Raw genomic sequence first — 25,742 nt, 5'->3', positions numbered from 1 at the left:
TGGGGAAGTCAGAACCTCAGGACCAGCATGGTGTCACCCCGGTGCACAGGAAGGTGCTGACTGGGGCCTCTCTCAGTCTCCTGGGAGTCCCTTCCAACCCTTGGGCTGCAGTCATTTCACAGTGACACATCAGGACCCCCCTCCCCTTTGGTTCAGACAGACGGACAGGCATGCATCAGCCTTGTCAGCAGCAAGACAAAATCTCCCGCCACCACCAGAAAAAAGCACAAGCTATCTCAGCAAGTGCAGGCATCTTTTATTAGTTTATTTTATTTCCGACAACTGTTTCCACATGTTGCATCATCCTTTGGACCATAGAGCCGCAAGCTAAAAGCACTGTTCAAGAAGATATTCCTATATAAATACTGTTGCAGTGTGTGCCTCAAGACGACAGGAGGAACCTTTGTAAAGAAAATTAAAGCTGGCGCAAAATGATCAGATTTCCTACTTTGGCAAAGACAGATCAGGCATGAGCCTCCTGTCAGCCTTGCTGGAGTTGAATCCCTGAATACAATGGAGAGAAAAGATACAGGGCAAGGTGAACTGTGACCTCCAGGAACAAGGCATGAGGCCCCTGGACCATCAGGGCAGGGAGGCAGGAGGGCAGTGTGGCAAGCTGAGGCCAGAGGAGGGAGGCAGGGCTGCGGGGGTAGGAGTGGGGGTTCTGTAGGTGCACATGGGAGGCCATGGGCAGGGACAAAATCAAGTTTCCTATTTTCACAACAGCAGCTAAATGGACAAAGACTTGGATTTTTTTTTCTTCTAGCCTGTGACTCCTGGGGCCAGGTGTTCCTGACAGGCTGCCTGATATGTGGAACATTTCCATTCCCACCTGGCCTTTGGCAGAAGGAGCAGGGGACGTCCTATGTGGCAGTGTGGTCCTCAGCCTGTGGGGATGAGGGCTGGAGTGGGATTCTGTGACAGGCAGCTCCTCATCACCCCAGAGCAAGAGAGCCATCGCAGTGCAGGCCTTGAGAAGGAACAGCCAAGGGACTTCTGCAAGGGGTTTCCTATGGACTGAGTCAAAGTCCAGCTGGCCACTGAGGGGAAAAGTGGCTGCTAGCTCACGACCTGGCTCTCCAGCTGGGCCACGGCCTGCTTCAGGTCCTGCACAACGAGGTCCACTTCAGCCCTCGTGGTACTGCGGCCCACACTGAGCCGGAGTGCATTCCGGGCCACATTCGTAGGGATGCCACAGCTCAGCAGCACTGGGGATGGCCTGCAGAGGAAGCCCAGTGCCAGCATGCTGAGAACATGCTCTCCTTTGTGTCCCCTAGCCAGATCCTCAAGCAGAGGATGTGCTGTGTTTGCTCAGTGCTCACCTACCTAGCCTGCTGACACCTCTTGGAGTCCTCCTGTCTCCAAGGCCCCTGGCCTAAACATTCCTTCAAGCCTACTCAGAGGTAAGGTCCCACTAAAATTCTCCCATTCTCTCCTGTACCCATTTGTGCTTCATATGGGGAGCCACACTGCTTCCAAACCCTAACACCTATGACTAGCTCCGCACCGAGCCCTGGCTCCTGGCCTCTCCTGTGTTGGGGTCATGGTGAACGCTCTTGGGGCAATGCCATCTAGTGCCTCATCGAGGCAGCCCATGGGCCCTTCCCATCTGAGCCTCTCACTTGTCCCTGCTCCCCAGCTAGCCTCAGTCTCCCTGCTCCTAAGGGAGCCTTGGACACCAGGTACTGGACTCCAGGCATTGTCTGCCTCCCATAGATCCTGTCTCTCCTCTGCCGCCGGGCACAGGGACTCTCTGTATTCTCCCTTCATGTGCCCACTGTGCCATCCCGCCAGCTCTGGACCTGCTACTGATGGCTGACTGCTGCCTCAGATCCAAGCCCGTTCACCCGGATCCACTCCCACCCGCAGGCACCCACACCTGCCCCTGCCACCAGCAGAACCTGTCTCCCTGCTGTGAGTCTGCATCTAGGGGGCTAGGCCCCGAGTCACTCCCACCTCCACCCGAGTTTGGTGCAGCTTCGAATACCTACCGGTCTTCGTGATCTGAGTGGCATGAGGCTCCCACACTGGCCAGCAGTGTCCGGCACTGTGCAAGCACCATGTACCCTGTGAAGACAACATGTGTTCCTGGATGCAGGACTCGGGCCATCTCGCACCCCTTCCAGCCTTCCTGGAATGGTTTTCGGCTGTTACCCACTGAGTGCCAATGCAGGTGCAACTCCAGGAACATGACTTCCTTTTCCCCCAGCTATACAAAGGCCAACTCTCTTCTGCCTCCTAAGACTGGTTTTGAAAGTGGCATTCCAACCAGCCGCCTCAACAATATTGGGATCCTGACAGGCTAAATCAACACAGGTTATCACTGCGCACAGCTATCCCCTAGAAAAGGGGGAGATGATAGGAAAACAGCTTCCTCCACAGGGGTCTATGAGGAGAGCGAGGAAATTGGCTTCCTCTCAGCAAGCACGTGCTTCAGCTTCAGTCTCCATCGCATCCCTCAGGACAGCAGGCTTCTGTGTGACCCAGGGAGGTGAGGGTGACACCCTCGTCCAGGAAGACAAAGGCCACCTGAGGTGTGGCTCACACATTCTCTGGGCCACCAGGTCAGGGGCCCTAGCTGGGGGCTCTCAGGAGACTGAATCACGTGCTACCCTGAGTTCCTGAGTGCTTCCGGAGAGAAGCCACCTGAACACAGCATCCTGCGCTTTGCCCTCAGCTGGCTGTCACCTGGCCTATGCCAGGTTAACATCAGCTGCAATGGGCCAGGGGCACTCAGGGGCAGGGGCAGGTCCTGGCTCAGACCTGAACCCATGAATCTACAACACACACAGGGTCCAGGGGAAGACTGATAGTCACCTGGAAGCTGGGCCCCCTGAATGGAAAAGTTGCAGGTGTTTGGAAGTCTCTCTGTACCTGGAAACCGGCTGTTCAGACAGATCCTCTTACCAAATTCAGCCTAAAAACAAAACCAACACACACACATACAAGTATGCATGAAACAGTTATCACTTGCAAGTCACCTTGTCCCATCTACTATTTGGTATCTCGACTTTTTTTTGAAACAGAATCTCGGCATGTGCTTACCTTGTTATAACAGGTGTGGGGAGACTACGGACCCCAAAGCTACATACTGAACACATTCACGCTTTACACACAACCGTGTGTCAGTGAGAAAAGATGTACCTGCTTGGTCCAGGGTCCCTTTTGGGGATTTCTGATGCCAGCTAACTTCCAGCACCCAGTTCTGGCCCATCCTTCCCTGGGACCTACTGTGCTCCCCAGGTGCCCAGACTGAGCTCTGTTCACGGGGAGACCGTGTCTGGTGCCTCCCACGTGGGTGAGACTGCGGGGCCGGCCTCTTGCCCCCTCTCACCTCCAGCCTCTCCTCCAGGTAATCCCGGATGTCTCTCATGTGGGCCTCATAAGCCTCACAGTTGTCACTCACCAGCTCAGCAGCCTGGAGACACAGAAGTGTGACAGTGTGAGGTAGCAATCCCTGCCTGAAGGGCCTAACGGTTGTAAATAGCCTTTCCTGTACTGGCCCCACGGAGTGTGCAGACAACTCTGCCAAGCTGCCGCAAGTGCTTAGCAAGGTCACCGGATGCTCCCTACAGGCCCCAGGTGTCACAGACAAGTAAGCCCTGAGGAAATCTCAGCTCCTAAGGAGTGTCATTCCATAGAGATACGAAACTGGGACAGCAGGCTCACTGCTAAGCAGGGACCACACAGGTTCCCAGGTCTCTGAGGGTCCAAGGAGAAAGTGACCAAGGAGTAGGTGTTTCCACCTGCAGGGAGAAGACAGTGTTTCCTGGACAGCTGCCTACCTGGGTGAAGGTGACGCGTGCAGGTCCCAGGCGGGCAGAGCAGGAATGTAAGTGCCTGGTGTACATGTAATTAGATCTAGTAAGGGCTCAGATGACCTGCTGTGACATGTAAAGGTCATGCTAATTGCTGTACAAGAGGCCCACAGAAACCACGGCAGATACCCAGCAAAGGACAAGGACTGCCTCATCCAGCGTGGCGAGCCGTGAAAATGGACAAGAGACACCGTGGCACCCTGGAGTAAGGACAGACGGCCGCAGCTGCTGCCTCAGATCCACGGATGAGGACTGGGAGTCCCAATAGGTCTCCCAGCCTTGTAAGCGAAGACCGGGAAAGTGGGAGACACTTCAGGATGGCAGAGAAAGTAGAGGGACCTGGACAGCTGGGGTCCCCAGGCATGACGGTCGTTTTCATTGACTGGAATTAGAACCTCTATGGCAACACACTATGGGTGGTATGCCTAGGAGAGCGCGTAACTGCAGAGAGGCTAAACTGGGGAAGGGAGACGGACCCCGGATGCGGGCAGGGCCACCCCACGGGCTGTGGTCCTGGACTGAATAAAGAAGCCAGTACGCGGACCACTGGTGTCTGTTTCTCTCTTCCCACCTGGGGATGCAATGTGACCATCATTGCACAGCCCAGTTCCTCAAGTGCTAGCAGAGCTCATGCTCCAGAGGGGACAGGCCATTAGTCCATGTCTGACCTGGGTGCCTCATGCTGTACAGCTCTACAGGGGACCACAGGCCTGACCGTCTGCAGTGAGGGCAGCATCGCCAGCTCTCTAAGAGTTTCCCTTTAAACTGGTCTATTGCTTCGTGTGTGTGTGCAAATGCAAATGACACAGGGCGTGTAGAGGGCTGGGGACACGTTTCTGGAGCCAGTTCTGTCTTCCTACCATGTGGGCTTAAGGGATCAAACTTAGGTCTTCAGGCTGGGTGCCTTTACTACAGAGCCATCTTATTGGTCTTGCTTTGTTTTGAATTTATTTTATTTAATGCTCTATCTGCATGTACACCTGTGTGCCAGAAGAGGGCAACAGATCCTAGTATAGACGGCTATGAGCCACCATGTTGTTGCTGGAAATTGAACTCAAAACCTCTGGAAGAACAGATGAGGCTCTTAGCCTCAGAGCCATCTCTCCAAACTCTGGTCTAGTTCCCCCCCGCCCCCCATTTAACTGCTATGCCGGAGCAACTCACCTACCACAAAGAACAAAGGTCCCTTGAACTCCTCATCCTCCTGTCTCTCCCTCCCAAGTACTGAGATGACATAAGTACACCACACCTGGCTGCAGCTCCCCAGCCTCACCAGGGAAATGCCAGGCTCTAGTCAGTGTACTCATGGGGTCGGCAGGCTTACCTTTCCAAGGCCAGCAATCATGGGTGTGTTCTCAGTCCTGCGGGAGACAGGCATGATGAGTGTAAGCATGCTGAGCAGTAAGTATGCGTGCATTCAGTGCACTGTACTCTCGACAGTGGGTGACCTAGGACCAGCTGTTCCTGCAGCCTTGATTTCCCTACTGAGAATTATATAAATTAAATTGGGGGGCAGTCTTGAGAAAGAGCTTCTCTGGAGTCTTGACTGTCCTGGACTCACTTTGCAGACAGATATTATCTTTATAAAACCTCGTTTCCTTTCTTCTTTTCTGGAAGAGTGATGTCGCTTAGACATATGGGATGATTTTCTAGTTAAAAGTATCTAGGGGCAGAGATGTGTTTGGGGGATTTTTAAGCCTAGATTCCATCTCCAAAGAGTCATGGTGTTCTTCTACGATTCACCAGCAACCACAGGGCTTCCAGCTCTGCACAGATGAGCTCCAGCCCAGAAAATTTCTTTTATGCGACATTTGGGGTCAGCAGGCTTACCTTTGATATCATTATTGAAATGGCAGCTGTGACGGTTACTGTCAATTGTCACCTTGATGGAGTCTAGTATCTGCTAGGAGACGGGGCTAGGCATGCCTGGAAAGATTCTCTTGATTACATTAGCTGAGGTGGGAAGCCCTGCCTACTGTGGGTGGAGCCATTCCCTGGCTGGGATTCTGGACTTGCAAGAGCGGAACAGCAGCATGGGTCATTACTCTCTGCTTCCTGGTTAAGGATGTGCCCTAACAAACTCCCACTGTCGGCCTTCCCTCCACGATGGGCTGTGGGCCAGGAGAAACCCTTCTTCCCCCAGTCACTTTTTTTGCTAAAGTTTTTTTTTTTTTTTTTATCACAGAGATGGGAAAATAACTAAGGCAGCAGGGCTTGAACCTGCTTCCCCTCCCGCCCCCTCTTTTGTGATGCCATCAAAACCATGGCCTCACGTGTGTTAGGCAGGTGTTCTGCCATTGAGCTGTACTTTTTTTAACTCTACTTTTGTGGGGTACTGCACATGCTTTGAAATTTGGTTTTGGAATATTCACCTCTTTGTAAAGTGTTTTTCAGAAGCTCTGGATATTAACTGTCTGTATTATGTAACTATATCATATTGTGCTGGTTAGTCTTATGTCAACTTGAAACACAAACTAGAGTTATCTAAAAAGAGGGAATCTCAAGTGGGACAATGTCGCCAGAATACTAGGCTGTACACAAGCCTGTAGGGTCACCTACTAGAAATTAACTTATTTCTTAATTAGTTACCTATGGGGAAGGGCACAGCGGATTGTGGGTGGTGCCATCCCTGAGCCGGGGGTCCTGGGTTCTATGAGAAAGCAAAATGAACAAGCCATAGGGAACAAGCCACTAAGCAGCACCCCTCTATGGCCTCTGCATCAGCTCCTGTCACCAGGCTCCTGCCCTGTCTGAGTTCCTGTCCTGGCTTCCTTCAATGCTGGACCATATGTGGAAGTGTGAGCAGAATAAACCCTTTCCTCCCCACCTTTCTTTGGTTGTGGTGTTTCGTCACATCAGCAGTAACCCTAAGACACATCTGTGAATACCTGTTAACAAAACTTTCCAGCCTATTGGCTTTATTGTTTTAGCAGCTCAAGTGAGATACAAAGCCAGGCATGGTGGAACACGCCCTGCAGAATCAACCAGAGCTTAAGAGGTAGGGGCAGGAGGGTCAGAGGTCAAGGCTAGCTTGAGCTACATGAGACCTGTCTAAAAATGCCAAACATATAGATGTCTTTTTTTTTTTATAGCTTTGCCTTATACAGTCATCTTGAATGTTCTCTTTATATACACCGGTACCTGCAGCAGACCCTGTTCTAATCTTCATAAGCCATCAAATATTCTTTTAAGGCTTCAAGAAAAGCCCGAGAGGAGACGGGCTGCCTACTGTATGTCTCAACTTCTCTTAGTGTCTCTGTCTGGCAACCCCTTGATTTCCTCCTGAGACCTGAAGAAGCTGTCCGCCAGGCGGGGGGATCTAACTTGGCTGTTTTCCCTCAGCGCTCTGCACAGCCATGGAAATCCATATCATCCAAAGTGTTTTCCTCTTGTCCATCAGATGTCAACCTTCCGCTTGCTTTCAAGACTTTATCTTCCACTGTTATGCATTGAAATGTCTTGGCATACATTTCTTAGGGTTTGTTTTGTGCCCCTAGCCTTCTGAATCTGTGCTTGTGTTTCTTACTAAATTTGAGATGCTGATTATCTATAATAATAATAATAGTATTATTATTTTGGTTTTGATATTTTTCAAAACAGTGTCTCACTCTGTCTGTCCTGGAACTCACTATGTAGACCAGGCTAGCCTTTGCCTCACAGAGTTCCACCTGGCTCAGCGTCCTGAGTGCTGGGATTAAAGGCATGACCCACTATTGCCACCTGCATTTTCTCAAGTAACCTTTTCAGCCCTGTCCTCTGTCTTCTCTCCGGTAGGGAGCTCAATGACACACATGTCACACGTGTCCAGGCCTCAGAGGTCCTTGAAGCTCTGTCCAGTTTTCTATTTCCTGATGTCTCAATTCTGTTATTCTCTCTTTCAGTTTGTGTTTCTTTCCTTTGTCTCAGTGTCCTGCTGGCGGGTCCACCCACACAGACACTCGGGTTACTGCAGTTTGGAGCTCTGAAATGTCCACTTGGGTCTCTGCCTGGTGTCGTCCACCTGGCTCACTTGATTCGAGTGTGCCCAGCCCCTACTGTAACATTTCACAGCGGCTGCCGTCTCACTCATACTGCCGTCTTGGGCTTGGCATCCATTGGCGATCTCTTCATTTACTTTATGATTTTTCAAGTCCTTGGCATGAAACCTGACCATTTTCGTGCGTTATGAGAATCTGCATCTCAGTTAACTTTCCTGCTCTTCCTGGCTCGCTGACTCTGCTCTGCAGGGAAGGAGTACGCATCCCAGCGCTGCGCTGCTGGTGAGAAGTACAGACCGCGGCTCTCACTCCATACCCAGAGAGGATGTGTCCTGTCGCCGATGCACGGACTCCAGGGTCCCTTTCCGGTCTCTGTGGACACCATGGTGGGGCCTCTGGGTGGAAGCCTGGGTATCTACCTGGTGATTGCTCGTGTGGAGCAGCACACTGTCCTGTGAGGATGGGCTAGAGCAGGTACTGCCTAATGCCTCTTCTTGATTGGCTGGTCTGCCTGTGGGCTCCCGATGGAGGCGGTTCTCGCCCTCCCTTACCACTCTTTTTAGATGGCTGGTCCTGGGGGTGGAACTCACGCCAAGGAGCCACTATTGTTTTTGCACTGTCTCTGTCTCCTCCTTAGAAGTTCTAACAAAGGTAGTGCAGGCACTGATCTGGAGTCATAGCACCATGAGAGACCTGGGGCTCTCACAAAAGGAAAATGGGGTGCTTTCTGTGCCTGCTGAGCCCCCACTGAAGAAAACAGTGGTGCGCTGCAATGCACAGGGAACCCAACGCTCTGAAGCATTTATGAGAAAGGGGAATTCCTGTCACGTGTTCTGAGTCGCCCCGAGACTGCAGCTCTGAGTCCCACTGTAGAAACCAATCATCAGGACCGATTCTGATTTGGGGCGATGTGGGCTGTGCTTCTGAGACAGAAAAACGGTGAAAAGTCACTGGCTTTACGGACAGTGGTGTGACCAGCCGGGCAGAAGCTCAGGGACATTCAACCTTACCCTGGCCTGAAATTCCGCTCTTGTCCACCTCCAAACAGCATGGGGTACAGGGGGGTAAGTTTACCGACCCCTCGTACATACAGAGCACCAATCCTGGGACCGTAGAACTGGAAGGGAAAGCCAGTCATTTACTCACTGGGAACTGCCTGGGGACCTGTCCCATTTGTGTGTGAGGGCTAGAGGCACAAAGTGCTCCTGCGAGCATGGTCCCGCTATTTCCTTGTGGCCTGGGCTGTCTACCTGCCTCCACTTTGGTGTCTGAGAGTCACAAGGGCCCCAGGTGCAGGGCAGGGCCCCAGCCTGAGGATGGGCAGGTGCTGGACTCCTGTTCCAGCCCTATGCTGGGAGAGCCCTGCATACAGCACAATAGGATTGTAAAGGAAAAGGGGCTAGAACAGAGGTGGCCAAGGGCTTTTCCTACATGTTCCTCTGTTTCCCAGTGATATGAAGCAAAGGGTGAAGTGTCCTGGTATCAGGCCAGTGTTGTGCTCCTTTAGGGACCAGCTGAGGACTATGCTGCAAAACAGAACACAGAATGTCTTTGTCAGCTGCCAGAGAGTCAAACGGAAGCTCTGGGCGTCTCTGCTATGACCTTGTTTCTGTACTGTAATTTGAAGAGTTGCTGAGACCAAACCTTCCTGCAGAGAAGTCATGGTTCCATCAAGTTAGAGGAAGCAGCAGTTTCCTGGACTCTCCTCTTCTATGGAGTGAGTCCTCCATGTGAGCAGGTGAGGTCTCCCCTAAGCTGCCCCTGCAACCAGCACTCGCTGTGTACCAAACCCACGGCCACCCGTCCTCCTCAGAGCCCGCTGCGCCCTTCCCTGGCTCCATGTGGGCTGCCCCTACTATCCATGTCATGGTTCATCAGATGTCATCCGAGCTGTCACTGGTCCTGTCCCACACATGCACTGAAAGCTCCCGAGGACCGTGCCCCTCCTGAGCACCTGCTCCCGGCAGATACCTGGCGCTCACTGGGTGGCGACAGTGGTGTCATTGGTAACGGACAGCAGTGCTGGCGGCTCCAGTCTGCCATGGCTGTTAACCAACAAGGAGGGAAGGCGGCCCTTGCACCCCTACCTTGTGCCCCACGATGGTCAGGAAGTCCACGCCAAGGTCCTCTACGTCCACGCGCCTCTTCCCCAGGGCCTGAGCAGCGTCCGTGTGCACAAGGACGCGGGGCAGCCCCGAGGCAGCGCGGCCCTGGTTCAGGGCCTTAACACGCCGGCTGATCTCGGAGACAGGCTGAGGCAGGAAGAGGCAAGCATCTGAATGAGTGTGCAGCTCTGATTCGATGGGGATGGAATGAATGACTTGAGCGACAGAGGACAGAGCAAAGCCACAGAGTCAAGGCCAGAAAGACAACAGGCCTGGTGGAGACACGTGGAAATACCCAAGTCAGGAAACCTTTCCCTGGGGCCTCCTTGAGAAGAAACGGCCAACTCACCATGATGACGCCAGTCTCATTATTGGCCAGCATGATGGTCACAAGGCACGTGGTGGGGCGGACAGCCGCCAGGACGTCCTCAACCTCTGCCTGCCCGGTTACCTTCGACACTGGGACAAAAGTGACCTCTGAGATACAAAACATATATACTAAGGTTAATCCTGCAAATAATTGCATAATTGCATTTTTTAAAAGAGGAATATGTTTTCAAAACATGATTCACTCATGTTTTGAAAAATTATTTAAAAGAACACTAACAGCAGAAAAACTAATCATCAAAGTTCAGAAAACATTAGAAAATGAATTTCCGGTGCTGTTCATTGAGCAGCTCAGGCCTCTGTTCTCACAACAGCAGGACCTGCGTCGGGAGTAGCTACAGGAAGCCAGAAGCACCACGGCAACAGGCAAAACCTTAGTGACACCTTAGCAGACAGGCCCAGGGAGAGATGGCAAAGAGAGGGCCTTTTGGGGTCAGAGGACAAAGGGCGCACAGAGAACTGGAACAGGTTCCAGCTGGATTCTGTCTACAGCCAGCAGAGTCCAACAGCTGGCTGCACCTTCATTGGTGGACACTCATTAGAGAAGCTGGAACAAAGACAGTTAGTGCGAGCAGGCCCTCTCCAGGCTCTGCATCTTCAGATGGATTTGGGCATGGCAGTGGCTGTGTGCCAAATAAGAGATCAATCATGCTCCCCTTTAAAAAGAAAGAGAGAGAGAGAGAGAGAGAGAAAGAAAGAGAAAGAAAGAAAGAAAGGAAGAAAGGAAGGAAGGAAGGAAGGAAGGAAGGAAGGAAGAAAAGAAAAGAAAAGAAATGAAAATCTTTTTCGGTATGCTCTGTTCTTCCCCTTGGCACATTCATTAAATGCCCTTCAGCTGGAATTATGTGGATTCATGAATTACGTGATTCACTCATGTTTTGAAAAATTATTTAAAAGAACACTAACAGCAGAAAAACTAATTCCTGTAAAGTGTAACAAAAAGATGGGCGGATAGCAGGCCGGTATGCCGGGGCCAGATTCAGGCAGGCACCAGACAAGCTCTGAGCAAAGGGCTCCAGCTGAAGACAGCCCTGGAAGCTGGAGCTGCCCCCCCCCCTTTATTCCCATCTGGGCTAGCTGTTGTGTTCTCTCACAGGGCAGTCTTGGCTTTAAGGTTGGGAGAGAAGCACCGTGAGGTGCTGTGGTGCCCTTGTCCCCTGGAACTCTGTGAACCAAAGTTGAAAATACCCAAGCCAGGTTCCATCACACTAGAGGGGCACGCAGATTGGTCCTGTGTCAGTGCCTAGGAGGTTTTCATGGTTAAGTCTGTGGTGCACTCTGAGTTAGGAGTAGGAGTTCAATTTCACACAAAGAAATGAATTCTACTAGCTTACAGTGCACCACAGACTAAATCTTCATGACCTGGGGTAGAGCAAAGTCATCTTAGATATCACACAAACAAAACCAAAAAGCAAAACTTTCACCAAAACTTTGTTCACTTGTGTCAAATGTATGTAAAATTCTTATAAGTCAATAGAAAGATAAATACTCCAGTAAAAATTAGGGCAAAGGGCTGAGGTTGCCGTTTGTGGCAGAGCACTGGCCTGGCATACTTGAGGCCCTGCCATCAATCCCCACTAAACACCAAAAATAAAAACAACAACAAAAAAAGGCAAGAATGTGAGCAGACAGTCCTACAAAGGAGATGTACACACAGAGCCAAGACAACATGAAAAAGATGCTAGGCACTGAAAGACCACAGAGGTACAGCCTATGACAGTGACTATGACAGAAGAGACAGACAAGAGGCTCTGGCAGGGCTGAGAGACTGCTGATGGTCATGTCAGATGGTGACACTGACCTGGAAAGCAAAGGCTGGGGTTAATCATGTCTACCCAAGAATCTGTCAAATACAGTTGTGAGACAGGGTCTCTCTGTGTAGCTCTGGTTGTCCTTGAACTCACTCCGTTCACCAGACTAGCCTGGAACTCACAGAGATCTGCATGACTCTGCCTCTGGAGTGCTGGGATTAAAGGCGTGCACCACCTCCCTTCACCCCCATCCCGGCTCAAATTCAGTTTCTGTATGGCTCAGCAATTATGCTCCTAGGTCCAAGCTCAAAAATAGAAACTGCCCACACACACTCATAGAACAGCTCATGGCAGCATTATTCATACTGGCTGAAAGCAGGAACTGTGTGGCTGGCCACCAGCTTCTGAACAGGCCAAGGAAATTCGGCAGACACCCAGCTCGGAGTACTGCACACGCATAGGGTGAGTGAACTGGCTCCAAGTGGCCTCTGTTCCCTCACTGAGGTCTAGGTTGATCGTATGATCACTGACCTGCCACTTGCTCTTCCATCAGGTGCTCCAGGGGCAGGCGGATGGAGTCATGCTCCACCGTGCAGGTAATAAAATGAGGGCGGGTCCCCTCCTCAGGGCTGCTCTGGTCAACTGCGAGTCCCTTCAGGCTCTGCTCTTTATGGAAACATCTCACCATAGACTGGATCACTAAATTATTTGACTGCGGAGACACAATAGAGAGGGCCTTCACCAAAGCTGCCAGTGAGGACAACCTCTCACTTGTTCCTCTCTCTTGTACCTAACGCTTCAAAAGGCTGAAGAATCAACCTCCCCACAGGTCTGCACCTTCCTCTCCAAGCGATGTGCACGGAATCCAGGAGCCTGGCAGTTACACGCCTGGACTTTCTTTTCTCACCTGAGTCTGTGACTCAACCGTCCAGCTTTGGGGTCTATTATTCCCAGTGATCGGAGCTGTTCTGGCTCCGAAGGTTTGGGTCCACCCCAGATCTGGGCTAATTATGAACACCACTGCTAAGACTGTTTTCTGAATCTAGAGTTTTGGCACACTGCCTCAGTTTCCCACTTGCAGCAGCAGCACGCTCTGTGAACATTTGGCATGGTGGCCCCGGTGTGTGCTGGCTGTTGGTGGCAGGAGCTGCGGAATGGAAAGCCCTGCGGCTTCCCTTGTGCTGCATGCATGCATGTCTCTGACTTGTTTGCTGCTGGCACTGTCTGCCTGTGAGTAAGCTGTGTGAGCCCCAGCTGTCTGTCCGGGTGCTTGTCATTCAGCAGTCAGCTCCTGAGATGAACAGCTTTCCAGAGCTCGTTCACTCTCCTCACTGTTCTGTGAAAATTCCAAGTTTATTTGTTATCTCTGTTGTGACAGAATTCAGTGTCTTCTTGGTTTCTTTTGGCCCAAATCTGTGCTCCTCCTGCCTCAGCTACCCAAGTAAATGTTCTCCTTTAAGGCAAACACTATCCACTATCCAGACACTGCAGAGGAGCTGAGGCAGCAGTCGACACTTTCTAATGGCACTTCTCTGTCCCATCTCTGCATGCTGAATCCAGAGCTGATGCCTGGTCCCTGCCATTGCACTTTCTTCAGTCCTGGGCAACGCTTGCTCAGTCACGTGACAATATTATGGCCTACTACTGTACCAACAACAGCAGTCCAGGCCTGTCCTGAGCAGGCAGGATTGCGACTACCTAGTCACATGGCAAGAGTCCCCACTGGCAAGCTGTTTCTGACCAACTGTCCCTGACAAAACTGTCTGCCGAGTTACCAGAACTCCACAGACTTGGTGTGGGGAATATCCAGCCTTCTCCTTGGGTTTGTAACCTTCCAGAAGTCTTGCCGTTTAGTTTCTCCATAAGTTAGTTTGTGAGAGTCCACGACGGCTGTAGAGTATTGTCAGGGGCTGCACTGAGTCAACAGATAAGTTTAAAATGAAGCCAAGTCCTCCAGGCTGCAAGTGGGACACAGGATGTCTTCCTCAGACCTTCTAGAAGGCTCCCGGTAACATCGCTAACCTCAGGGGAGGGCTTACCGGCTTTTTTCTATTTCCTAAGTAGGAGACAGTTTTTATGTCCTGTCAAATGCCTATTACTGGCATCAAAAACCCCAGTTCACTTTTCATTTTAAAACTGCTATGGTTGAAGCATCCCATGTTCCACAGCCAGCAACTGTCCTCACGCCTCGCAGTATCTTCTTTCTAGGTTTCCTTCAAGTACATTCTATCAACTTAAAAATGAGTTCCCTTGGGACAGATGAAACCTCAAACTCAGTGATACAAATCACAAGAGAATCCCACCGCAGTGAAGGAGAAAGCCCAAGCATTACTGATTCTAAAATCAGTAAAACGCCAAGAACACACTTCTCCCAAACCCAGCTGTTCCTTCTGGCTCGGCAGGCAGCTCTACCTCAGTGCCCCCGGAAGTGAAGATGATGTCCTGAGGCTTTCCGCCTATCATTTTGGCCAGGCTCACCCGAGCTGTGTTTATAATGTCCTTGGCCTTCCTGCCTTGAAAAAAAAAAAAAAAAAGGAAAAAGAAAATAAGCAAACAATTAAGTTCATTACTATCAATGTCATGTCCAACACAGCAACTACACGCAGGAAAGCTGGGAACTGGGGTGATTCTGGAAGGAGACATACCCATCTGGAGTGTGCTTTCCTACCACTTGGTGGGACCTCTGCAAAGGGGCCACATTGAGACTTAGCAAGTCAGCACCCAGACTTCAGGATCTCAGCGAGGGTTGGGGACCTCCTGGTTGGTGAGGGGCCTACGAGCGCCCACAGCACAGCTTTGCTTCCTTTGCTTTCTTACTGGATGCTAGAGGGGGTTGGTGTGGCTCTCTGCTCATTTTCCCATTAAGACAAGGAGAGGAGGCGCAAAGCAACAGAAGTAAGCAAAACAGAACTCGCCCCACGTCAGTCAGTCCAGGGCCTTCTCTCGCACTACAGGCCAGCTTGGAGACAGAGGGGCGGTCGAGGGCACCTGCCCTCAGGGAGCGTCCTGGCTGCCACCCCGCTCCACTGCACAGTGTGCCAGAGAAAGGGGGCTCTGGGGGCTCTCAGCCAACACACCCTGGTTCCCAAATTTGATGCTGGGTCCATTCCCCGAGCTGTGCAATCATTTGGCCAGAACCCTTCCCCCACCCCAGCTCGCTTCCAGCTGTTGTTGGCTGTTACAAGCAAGGCCATGACTCATCTGGAACACCCAAATGCTTCCCACAGAGCCTCAGTGCAAGCTGCCCTAGATTAAAAAACCTAACATTGTGAAACACTGAAACAGCTGTGATGAGCTGGGGATGGTGGTGCACACCTTTAATCCCGGTATTGGGAGGCAGAGACAGGTAGGTTTCTGTGAGTTCGAGGCCAGCCTGGTCTACAGAGTGAGTTCTAGGACAGCCAGAGCTACATAGTAAGATCCTGTCTTGAAAAGAAACAAACAAAAGTCTGTGATGAGTATTTTCATTTTTCTCTCCTTTTTTGGCATTTTGATTCAAATATCCACAGAAAGCAGCTGGACTTTTACCCAGGCCAGGAACAGTCTCTCAACTCCCTCCCCGTCCCTGATAATCTTCTTAGCCTTCTCTAGTGTATCCTATCAGAAGTTTGGTTATACTACAGGAGACGTTCTGGACAAAGCAATGTCCAGAAACGAGCCAACAGACAAGCTAATGAGTGACTAGCATCAATTTGGAAAGTCTGTGTCACTAAATTGCTGGAGAGCTTTCAATAAGCAAGTGGTATGAAAGCCAACAAACTGCTTTAGGAGAGACATTGGTGCTAATAAGACCCGAGCCTGGGCCACCCTGTGACAGAGTCAGTTAGCGTGGGTCACCTTAAGTCCCCCAGTTCCTAATAAACCACCATGAATGCGGTTCATCTTAGTCACTGTAATACACTGCACAGGGCTGGGAGCAGGGCCCTTGCCATCTGCTGATAAACATTAACTAGGAAGGCAAAGCCTTAGCCTCCAAGTCTGCAGAAAAATGTGGAATGCTGTCTTCTAACTACTGACCTGAAGCAAATTATCATCCAAAAATTCAAATTTAAACCTTTGTGTTACAAAGACAAACTAGAAAGAAATAAAAATATATTATAAGCCAGGTGGTGGCAGTGCACACCTTTAATCCCAGCATTCAGGAGGCAGATCTCTGTGATTTTGAGGCCAGCCTGGTCTACAGGGTGAGTTCCAGAGAAGCCTTGTCTCAAACAAACAAACAAACAAACAAAACACACACACACACACACACACACACACACACACATCCCAAGCAACACATTCAAACTTTTTTGTCTTTATCTTGTTCAAATTTATTTTACTTTATTTTGCATGTGTGCATGTGTGCTCACTGTGTTGTGCAAGTGTTCATGTGCTGTGCATGCATGTTTGCACATTTGGGTGCACATGCCTGTGGAAGCCCGAGATTGAGGAAAGTCTCTGCCTTGGTACTTTGTAATATTTAGGGTCTCCTGCTGAACCTGAGGCAGGGTTTGGAGCCTGCAGACTCACTGATCTGGCTAGTCAGCTTGTCCTGGAGGTCCTGCTCTCTGCCTCATGACTGCTGGGGTCATAGACAGCTGCCATGCTTGCCAGGCTTTTATACAGCTTCTGTGGATCTGAACCCAGGTCTTCATGATTGTGCAGCAAGCGCTTTATCCACTGAGACCTCAGCCCTGTGATTTTCATTTTTGGGAAAGGGCAACATACATACATATGTACGGAGGCTGAAAAGTACATTGCCAAAATGCATGAGGAAGACTGCTGGTCTCATAAAAGGTCAATATTAGACATAGGCTTATAAACAGATCTCAGTGAGATCTTCATGGGGGAGAGGGGCACACTATAGCCTGAAAGGTCACAACCATCGGGTGACAGCAAGGCTCCTGATACAATCAGGGACTTACCAGAAAAAAATTCCAAAAACATCTGCTGAAGATGTGTTTCATCTTGGGAAGAAAGAACTGACTCATGTAAGTTGGCTTCTGACACCCGAGTGTGTGATGGACAATGCTCATATAAGGAAGGAAGGCAGGAAGGAAGGAAAGAAAGGAGGGAGAGAGGGAAAGGGGAAGGAAGGAAGGAATGGCTAAATGTAAAAAGAAAATGTGTCAGTGTACTGTTCCTAGCTAGAATAGCATACAGGGCTAGAAGATTGTAAGAAGATTATTGTAACACGGTGCTGATTTACAGAGAAAACATTATGTAAACTTTAGTGACACAATGTTTAAAGATTAAAATGTAATTATTTTGTTTCAGTTTTTTTAAAGTGGTTTTTAGCGGAGCCTGGTGGTGCACACCTGTAATCCCAGCACTCTGGGAGGCAGAGGCAAGGGGATCTCTTTGAGTTTGAGGCCAGCCTGATCTACAAAGCTAGTCCAGGACAGCCAGGGCTACGGAAAGAAACCTTGTCTCAAACAACAACAACAACAACAAAAAGTAAAAGTGTGCTTTAACAAAACTCTTGGGAATTCTGTTAAGCAATGTAGGCATTGTAATAACTAGATTTTATAATAATGTCCCTGTACATATGGGAAAATGTGTTCTTTAAAGTTGAAAAAAAAAAAAGAAAGTCTATACCCAATCGCATGGCTGTCCTGAAATTAACTTTATAGATCAGGCTGGCCTTGAACTCACAGAGATCAGCCTGCCTCTGCCTCAAGTGCTGGGATTAAAGACTTTTGCACCAAGCCAGGCTAGTATTCATTTCCTCTTAAAGACCTCTGGTTCCCTTATGGCTAAGGATTCTTCTAGAATTACCTGCCACATATGAGCTGCTGGGGTTGCCCCAGGCTTCCTTCATGGCCTCTGTCACAGCCTGGATGACTGCAGGCTCCAGAGGTGTGGTGGCATTGTAGTCCATATAGATCTTCCTGGAAGAAAGGGAACAGCCTGTGACGGGAGGGAAGGCAGGGTGTAGGCTACAGCACTCTTTGGGGCTCACAGCTAGGGTCCTCTGCATGCACAGTAAGGCCCGGATAGAGCATCAGGCTTCACCTCTCCTGACGGGAGACTCCCTGGTGTCCAGGCACCCAGGACCTGGACCAGGACCCCACACTAGCCTCCAGGGAGGAAGAACTGCCGATGGCTGGGAAGCCAGACATTGCCCTGGGGAAATTCCTGATGACATCTATCCATCAGCTCCCGTCCCTACTCCTGGAATGGCCTCTAGAAGCGGTGTTTCCATACATTCCCCTGGGGAAATTCCTGATGACATCTAGCCATCAGCTCCCGTCCCTACTCCTGGAAGGGCCTCAAGAAGCAGTAGGTTTCCATGTCCTATGGCTCTTCCCTCCTTCTGGTTTTCACCAGGTAGGTCTCTCTCTGGAGCAGGCTTGCATTTTCTGTTTTCTTTGTACCTAAACCTTTTTAAGTCAACCTTTCAACATACCTGCTTGGGTGAGGTTCTGTTTGAAACCGAAGGCCCCAACTTGGCCCTTGGGGCATTCCATGCTGCAATGTTCCCTCCCTCCTTCCCTGTCTTCCTGACTCAAGAGCCACGGGCTGGGTGTCATGTAGTTCCAGGAACAAGCAGGCTTTGTCTTCTGAGCCCTAGCAAGGCTGCCACCCGAAGGGGCTCCATTCACAGGCTGACACAGAGTGCAAAGGCCAAGTGACCCCCACTGAGGAGAGCTATCTACTTGTGTCACAGGGTCACAGACCTCCAGAAATCTCTATGGTCGGCAATAGGGCCTGAAAATAGTAATTATTTCACTTGATTTTAAATAAATAAATAAATAAAAAGGGCTCAAGCCAATGCACCCGTGGACCCAAACACAATGACTAATTGTGCCCACTAAGCCAAAGACCACAACAGAACAGGCAGGAGCTTTGATGCTGCATCTTTGCGGCGAGCCCCACAGAATCACCTGAGCCTGCAAGGCTCGGTACCCTATAGGAAGTGCTCCCCAGGGCTGCATACCCACTGGCCTGCCAAGTGACTGCGGCTTTCCCATCTACAGCTTGGCTGCAGTATTTATACTGCGGCTTTCCCATCTACAGCTTGGCTGCAGTATTTATCAGTGATTGACAGATGACGCTCTGTCACTGCTTCCGGCACAAAGTGAAACTGCTTAATGAATGTCTAGGAAGGCCCAGGCCACCAGGCTGAGAGGCCACCAGGCTGAGAGGCCTTTAGGAGACAGCTTCTCGCTGTACACAGGCTGGTCTCCACACCACAATCCTCCAGTCCCCAGTGTTGGGATTCTACGCATGTTCCACCACATCCGCCGAGACTCAAATTTTTAAGAGTAAGACAGGCATCTCACATCGTAGGCACGGGCACAGAAGAGGAGAACAAATAAACGAGAGGGCAAGCCTGTAATCCCAGCAGGCCAAGCCTGGATTGCAGAGGGAGGCCCTCGTGGAGCCGGAGTGGGGAAGAGGGAGAGGAGAGAGAGAGAAACAGATGAGAGGCGAGGGAGAGGATGCTTTCGTTATGACACATTTCTGGGTGGGAGAACCCTGAATCAGGGACGGCACCCCACCCTGCTTCTTGAGAGCCGGGGAGGAGGTCCCTCAGCACTGTGCAGAGCAAGGGCCTGTAGGTTTCCTCTACCGTCCAGGTGTGCCGAGAGCTCCCTCTCCAAGGCCCACTTTTCACCTCGAGGCAATCAAATGGGCTCATGGATCGTGCCCCAACTCCTCCCCTATCCCAAACCCACGCTGTCCTCCCTGCTCTCTAAGCAGCAGCGATTCTTTGGATGTTTGCAGTTCGGCTGCCAGCTCCAGCCTCTTAGACCCGATGCCCTTGGAGGGACCCCGAAACCCGGGAGGGCAAAGCGGCCACGCTCGGCACAGCTCTCACCCGCGGTCCCCCCGTGTCCTCGGCTTCGGGGGTGGCCCGTTTTCTCTGTGGTCGGGTGACCTGACTCATCTGAGCGCCCTCGGACTCCTGCCCCCGGGCCTCGCCAGTCCCTCACAGTGGTCCCCCAGCTGTCCCCGGGCCCTACGAGTTCCCCGGAGGGAGCGCACCTGCCGGGCGGGCTCTCGACAGGTACCCGCGCGCTCTTCTGCGCCGCGTCCATCCCCTGATCTCTGACCAGTCACCTCAAGACTGAGGGTCTCCGAGTCTCCAACAGGGCGGAGCCTCGGGTCCCCGGGTATCCGCATTGGCTGCGCGCGGCGCTCTGGCCAATCGGCGGCGAGCCGCGCGGGGACCTCCGCCCTTGACTGGTTGATTGGCTGTGTGGGGTCAGGTGGTAGTGGGGTGGCGCTAGGGACAATCTTGCCACCGCGCGGCCCGAGGTGTCTAACCGGCCGAGCGCGCGCCGCTCCGGACCTGCGTTCCTGGTGCTCCTGTATTGGCCCCGTGCCCCGGGCTGTCAACCACTAACAGAAGGACCAGTGACTTCACCCGTCACCACAAAGCTGGCACAGCGAGGGCACAGCAGCAGCCGAGAGTGCGCGCCCGGAAGGGCTGGCGGCCAGTGCCTGTAGACCTAAGTGCCCGCCGGACATAGAATTGCCCAGGTCCGCCTTCCCGGACGATTTGAGTGAAATTACAGAGTCATGCGTTGATACTTTGGAGGTGATCTGGAGCAGAGGCCAGGGGCTAAGCCGGGGGTGCTGAAATTCTGGAAGGCAAAGGCAGAGGATCCAGGTTCGGTTCCCAGAACCCACAGGACAGCTCACACTGTGACTCCAACTGCAGGGGATCTCATGGCCTCTTGGAGTCCTTACAGCCACCGTCATGCACAGGCACGCACGAACAGACAAACACTCACACACAAAATAAAAATCTTGCTTTAAAAATTTAAAAGAGCTAGCAGGGCAGGGGTGGCGCACACCTTTTTTTTTTTTTTAAAGGTTTATCTATTTATTTTATGTATATGAATGCTCTGTTTTCATGCACACCAGAAGAGGAACTCAGATTCCACTGTAGATGGTTGTAAGCCACCATGTGGTTGCTGGGAATTGAACTCAGGACCTCTAGGAAGAGCAGTCAGTATTCTTAAACCGCTGAGCTCTCTCTCCAGCCCACCCAGCCTCAAGAGGCATAGGCTGGCCTATATCTGTGAGTTTGAGGCCAGCCTGGTCTACAAAGTGCGTTCCAAAGATATGTTCATTCTGAAACCCAACCATCCTCATCACCTCAGAACCGAACACCGCTCTTAGCTGAGTAAAAGGGTGCACATACCGAGCGTCCAGAGCAGTCCTCTATGAAATCAGACTGGTTCCCTTTCTCTTAAGTTGTCATCCTCATCTCGGATGATGGGGACCATCCTGGTCAGGTTTTACCTTCACTTTCTGTCCTTAACATTACCACACAACAGCGACGTTTTCACACAGATCTCTGTGATAGTTTGACACATTCTATTGAATTTAATGTTACATCAGACATTATGACACACATCATAGCTCACGTGCGTGCAAAGGGCGTGCATGTGGTAGACATACTCGGGCTCCAAAAGCCTCCTGGCCGCTGGTGTCCTGCACACTGGACTTGGCCAGCTGTTGCTGTGCGCCTTGTGGCCACACACTTTTGGAACACCCTGCTCAAGCAGAGCTTCATCACCGTCCCCAAGGCTGTCAGCTGGCAGTGACTGGACGACCAGTTGCTCCACCTGTTGCTGCAAAGTTGGTGGAAGAAAAGGCATTGAGGGGCACTGCAGACTGCTCCAAGAAGGGCTGGGGGCTAGCGCTGTGCTTGGCTACCAGGGCGAGCTTGGACTGAACCTGCAGCCCTCCCTGAGAGGCTGGCTGTCTTACTGATCTTGCAGGAGAGTGTGGTTGAGGCATGTGCACTCCACAAAGGCTGAGGAGGTGGGACAGTGCAGTCAGGATGGCTAACGGGGGTTCTCTCTCCAGTACATTCAAGGGCCATGGACACAGGATGGCTTTCCACCTTAGATCTCTTGCCTCTTTCAGTGGTACTTTGCAGTCCCGAGGGCACAAGACCTGTGCTTCTTGTGATTATTTTTGTGGTAATAGGAATGGAATTGAGAGCTCTACACATATAAGAAAGCCCCAGTGTTTATCGAATTGACTCCTATTCTATTCCTTTAACACTGCTATGGTATAGAGGAATTTTAATTCAGAACATGGCAGCTCTGGCAACAGATCACAACCAAAAACCTTCTAGATCTGTGTAACCTGACTGGAATACAAACACACTTTTAATCCAGGAGACAGAGGCAAGCAGATCTGAGCTCAAGGCCAGCCTGGTATACAGCAGGTTTCATGTCAAGGCATGGTAAGACATGCCTTTTATCCCAAACAATGAAGTGTAAAGTTAGTTTGTAGCAGGAACACTCATGTATGAAAGTGAGGTCTAATTGAGTGGCAGAAACAGTGACAAATCCAAGAAAGACCTGACAGAATAGGACATGCCCAACTCTACCAGAACAGAGGGGAAACTACTTAAGGGGTGAAGGGGGCAGTTTTACCAGGAGAGTTTCACAGAGAGAGGTTGAAGCCAGAGAATGAGGAGCCAGATTGAATAAGCCAGCTGGGAGAATTTGAGCCAGAGCAGCTGAGTTAACCAGGCAGCCTAGAGCTCAGAAAGAACAAGTACAGGTGAGCTTATTAAGCAGGAAGTCTCAGAGGCTGAAAATGTTCTAGGCCCAGGTTCAATGGTATATGAAGGCTAGAAGCTGCCAGGGGTAGGCCTACGTCAGCAGGAGGCAGTGAGCCTCTGAGACAACTGAACCAGGTGAATAAAAGTTCCTTTTACTGTATGATGGCATTGCTTTTTATTATTTCACTTGTTTACTGATCGTGAACATGACTGCTTGGCTAGTTGTGTTTTGAAACACAGGGAAAGTGTCCCTCTTTATGGAACTCTGATTCAAATCAAGAAGAGGCCTGCATGTGGATTCATCAAGTGGGCTACTAGAGTTGTTAAGGAAGGCATGTTCCTTTGGGAAGGAAGGATTCAAAGAGCACCCACCATATTCTGTCCTCTCTGGTGGCTGTGAAGGTGAGCTGTGTGCTTTCAACATTACTGTGGAATTGCAGCCAGCCTTAGAGATGCTACACCTGTTCTCATTGAGGTCTGTGGAATCCTCAGCATTGCCAAAGTCTTTGCTTCTCCTTTTTCTTTTGCCAGTTACTTTCTTGGAGAGTGGTCTCAGAAGTTCTTTGCCAACGAATGCTGTTGGGCACCCTGTCAGGTGCTCATTGGCTTATCTGAGAAGATGCCTACTCAGCTGGACGTGGTAGCATGTTGTACTCACATCTGTTCAAGCTATCATTTAGTGTATCTTCTGCAGCTTTTACTGGCTGCTATGGGTATTATGATACACATGTGAATTAACACTGCTAGCACCAACATTAGAAACACTTTTTAATTGTGTGTGTGTGTGTGCGTAGGTATGGATGTGTGAGCACACGTTCATGATTCCAGAATGGGCTTTGCATCCCGACGCTGGAGTTACAGGCGCCATGTGAATGCTAGGAACTAAGCTGGGTCCTCCAGAAGAGCAGGGCATGTTCTTAGGTCCTGAGCTCTCTCTGCTCCCGGGTACCAACATTCACTTTAATTTTATTTTTATTATTAGTTACATTTTATTAACTCTGTACCCAGCTGTATCCCACCCTCCCTCCCTCCCTCATCTCCTCCTCCCCTTTCATCTGACCCTGTTTTGTCAGGTATCTTCAGGACTGGCTGCAAAGTCCTCCTCTGTGGCCTAGCAGGACTGCTCCTCCCTTAGGGGTGGGAAGGTCGGTGAGTTGGCACCAACATTTTACCATGTTTGATGGATTTTGTGTCCTCTGCTTTGTGGGGAACTACTGCGATGGGGCCCAGGGCCTCACACATGCTAGGTTAAGCATACCCCCACTGCTGCACCCCGCCCCTGCCCTTTGAGAATACATGCATTTATATGCGTATTTCTGTTCTACCTTGTTGCCTCCTCGTTCGCCCATCCTCTTCTCTACTTTCAGCATCACTATCAGGGCACCAGGCAGGGCCATTTCTATTTAACCACCACCTGTAACTTCTAAACGCGTCATTTCCTGTGTTTGAAGAACTTTGTTTTTTGAGACCATTATGTAGCCCTGGTTGGCCTTGAACTCAGAGATCCACCTGCCTCTGACCCCTGAGGGCTGGGATTAAAGGTGTGTGCCACTGCACCGACATTGAAGGTTTTAGCCACCCATTACAACTAGGTCAGTAATTCACTGTTTTACTTCATCTGAGGAGTTGAACTGATTTTTCACTTTGTTTCCAGAAACAGGGTTTTCCTGAATATAGACTTGCCAGGTGCTCCTTTTTTGCACTTTAATATCATGTATTTTCCTTCTGGCCTGTAGTTTCTGAGACCGGCTGTCATTCAGGTTAGTGTCTTTAGGGAATGCCCTTTTTTTCTCAGGCTTTCATTTTCTCTTTTTTAAAGACACCATCTTATTATGGTGTCCTGGCTGACCTGTTTCAGCAGGTGCCTCTACATGCTGAGCCATTCTGCCACCCAGTTCTTGTGTTTAGTGTTCATAGACTGATGGGTGCTTCTTGATGTGGCTTTGTACTATCCTGCTCAGGGTCTGTTTCTCCAGGGATCTGCATGTTTGAGTCCTTCACCGAATCCGAGTTGTTCAGTTTCTCTTGTGGCTCTGCTCTCCTCTCCACCTGTGGCTTGAATCATATAAACACTGGGTCATGTGTTCTTGTCTCAGGCCTGGAGGCTGTGAGGGCTTGTTTGGCTTACTGACTCACTGTCTGTTGTTTTCACTGAACCTAACTGCAAAAGTTTTAAAGTTTGTGTCTTTACATATTCCAGCTTTGTAATTTTGGTTTTTTGTAAGTTCTGAATATTTGTAGGGATTTTTTTCCAGTTTCAGGATTCCTAAATCTGGAAACTTATGATGGATGTTCTGAAATCTTTTAGGTTCTTCATATTTGACTCAGCAGTATCGGCTGTCATTCTAAGTTCCTGGTGTTTGGCATGAGGATGGCCTTTTGAGGCTATTTGACACATGCTGTGTTAGAAGACTAGGAACTTATGCCTGGAAACATGGGTTGCAGCTCAGTACACAGGAGCTGGTGACAATCTGACAAATCTCTGGCTGCCTACCTTTCTCTCTCCTAGGAGGGCAACCTTAAGTCTGCAAGATGGAAAGCCAGAGCTGTGCCTGTCTGGACAGTCACTCAGAAGGGCTCCTCCTCTCCACCCCTCTCAGTAGTGCCTGCGTTTCTGCATGACCAGCGTTAGAGACTGCTGTTCATGATGGTATTTACAGGATAGCTTTGCAGCCATCCTGCTACATTGGGACAGAAAACTGCAGGCTTGGTGGCTTCTTGTGGCATGATACAATTTTAGAAATATTTTAGAAGCTTTATTCTAATTTATTCAAATATTTAGAAGCTTTATTCTGGGAATTGCTTTTTGAAAATTACAGGTTGTGTTTGAGCGCTAGCTTGCATGTGCACCAAGGTGACATCTTGGAAGAGGTAATTCCCTCCTCCCATCCCGAGTCCCAGGGGCTCATTAGGCTTGGCAGGCACCTTTATCTGTTTAGCCATCTTGCCAATACTTTCAGGCAGGGCCAGCATAGCCTTTAGGTCGAGTATTTCCCATTGCTGAGCCAGTTGTAGCCATTAACCTCTACCCAGTGTGCTCAAAGGCTCCAGTTCATGGAGCAGTTTTCCTGGGCCTGGGTGAACTCAGGGACAGACATGGCAGGAACAGATAAGGCCAAATAACCCTCTGGGTGAGCTCAACTCTGAGTTCCACAACCTAAGACTCAGTTCCCTTGCAGGCAGGG

The 25,742-nt window shown here is 50.4% G+C and overlaps 1 protein-coding gene across 10 annotated transcripts; it reads right to left on the bottom strand.

Annotated features, from left to right (window-relative positions):
* Positions 1-236: 236 nt before the first annotated feature.
* Scly (selenocysteine lyase) lies at positions 237-20,167 on the bottom strand. Of its 10 annotated transcripts, XM_060368849.1 has the most exons (15): positions 20,013-20,096; positions 18,430-18,731; positions 17,799-17,911; positions 14,451-14,551; positions 12,570-12,750; positions 10,250-10,377; positions 9,883-10,047; positions 9,227-9,321; positions 8,806-8,912; positions 6,408-6,468; positions 5,143-5,179; positions 3,335-3,418; positions 2,818-2,917; positions 1,992-2,067; positions 237-1,219 (listed from the first exon to the last, which is right to left on the bottom strand). In XM_060368849.1, the coding sequence occupies exons 2-15, from the start codon at positions 18,483-18,485 to the stop codon at positions 1,060-1,062; spliced, it is 1,464 nt and encodes a 487-aa protein (XP_060224832.1). In that variant the 5' UTR covers positions 18,486-18,731; positions 20,013-20,096; the 3' UTR covers positions 237-1,059. The 10 variants fall into 10 exon arrangements, 9 of the variants coding, with proteins under 9 accessions (XP_060224832.1, XP_060224833.1, XP_060224835.1 ...); XM_060368850.1 differs by lacking the exon at positions 18,430-18,731 and having other exon boundaries at positions 20,013-20,167; XM_060368852.1 differs by lacking the exons at positions 6,408-6,468; positions 9,227-9,321; positions 18,430-18,731 and adding an exon at positions 18,961-19,378 and having other exon boundaries at positions 20,013-20,139.
* Between the last annotated feature and the right edge of the window lie 5,575 nt (positions 20,168-25,742).

This window comes from Meriones unguiculatus, chromosome 15, assembly GCF_030254825.1.
Source record: "Meriones unguiculatus strain TT.TT164.6M chromosome 15, Bangor_MerUng_6.1, whole genome shotgun sequence".
NCBI classification, from domain to species: Eukaryota; Metazoa; Chordata; class Mammalia; order Rodentia; family Muridae; genus Meriones; species Meriones unguiculatus.
Note: the sequence above shows the minus strand (reverse complement) of the source record. Positions and strands in the feature narration are given on the sequence as shown.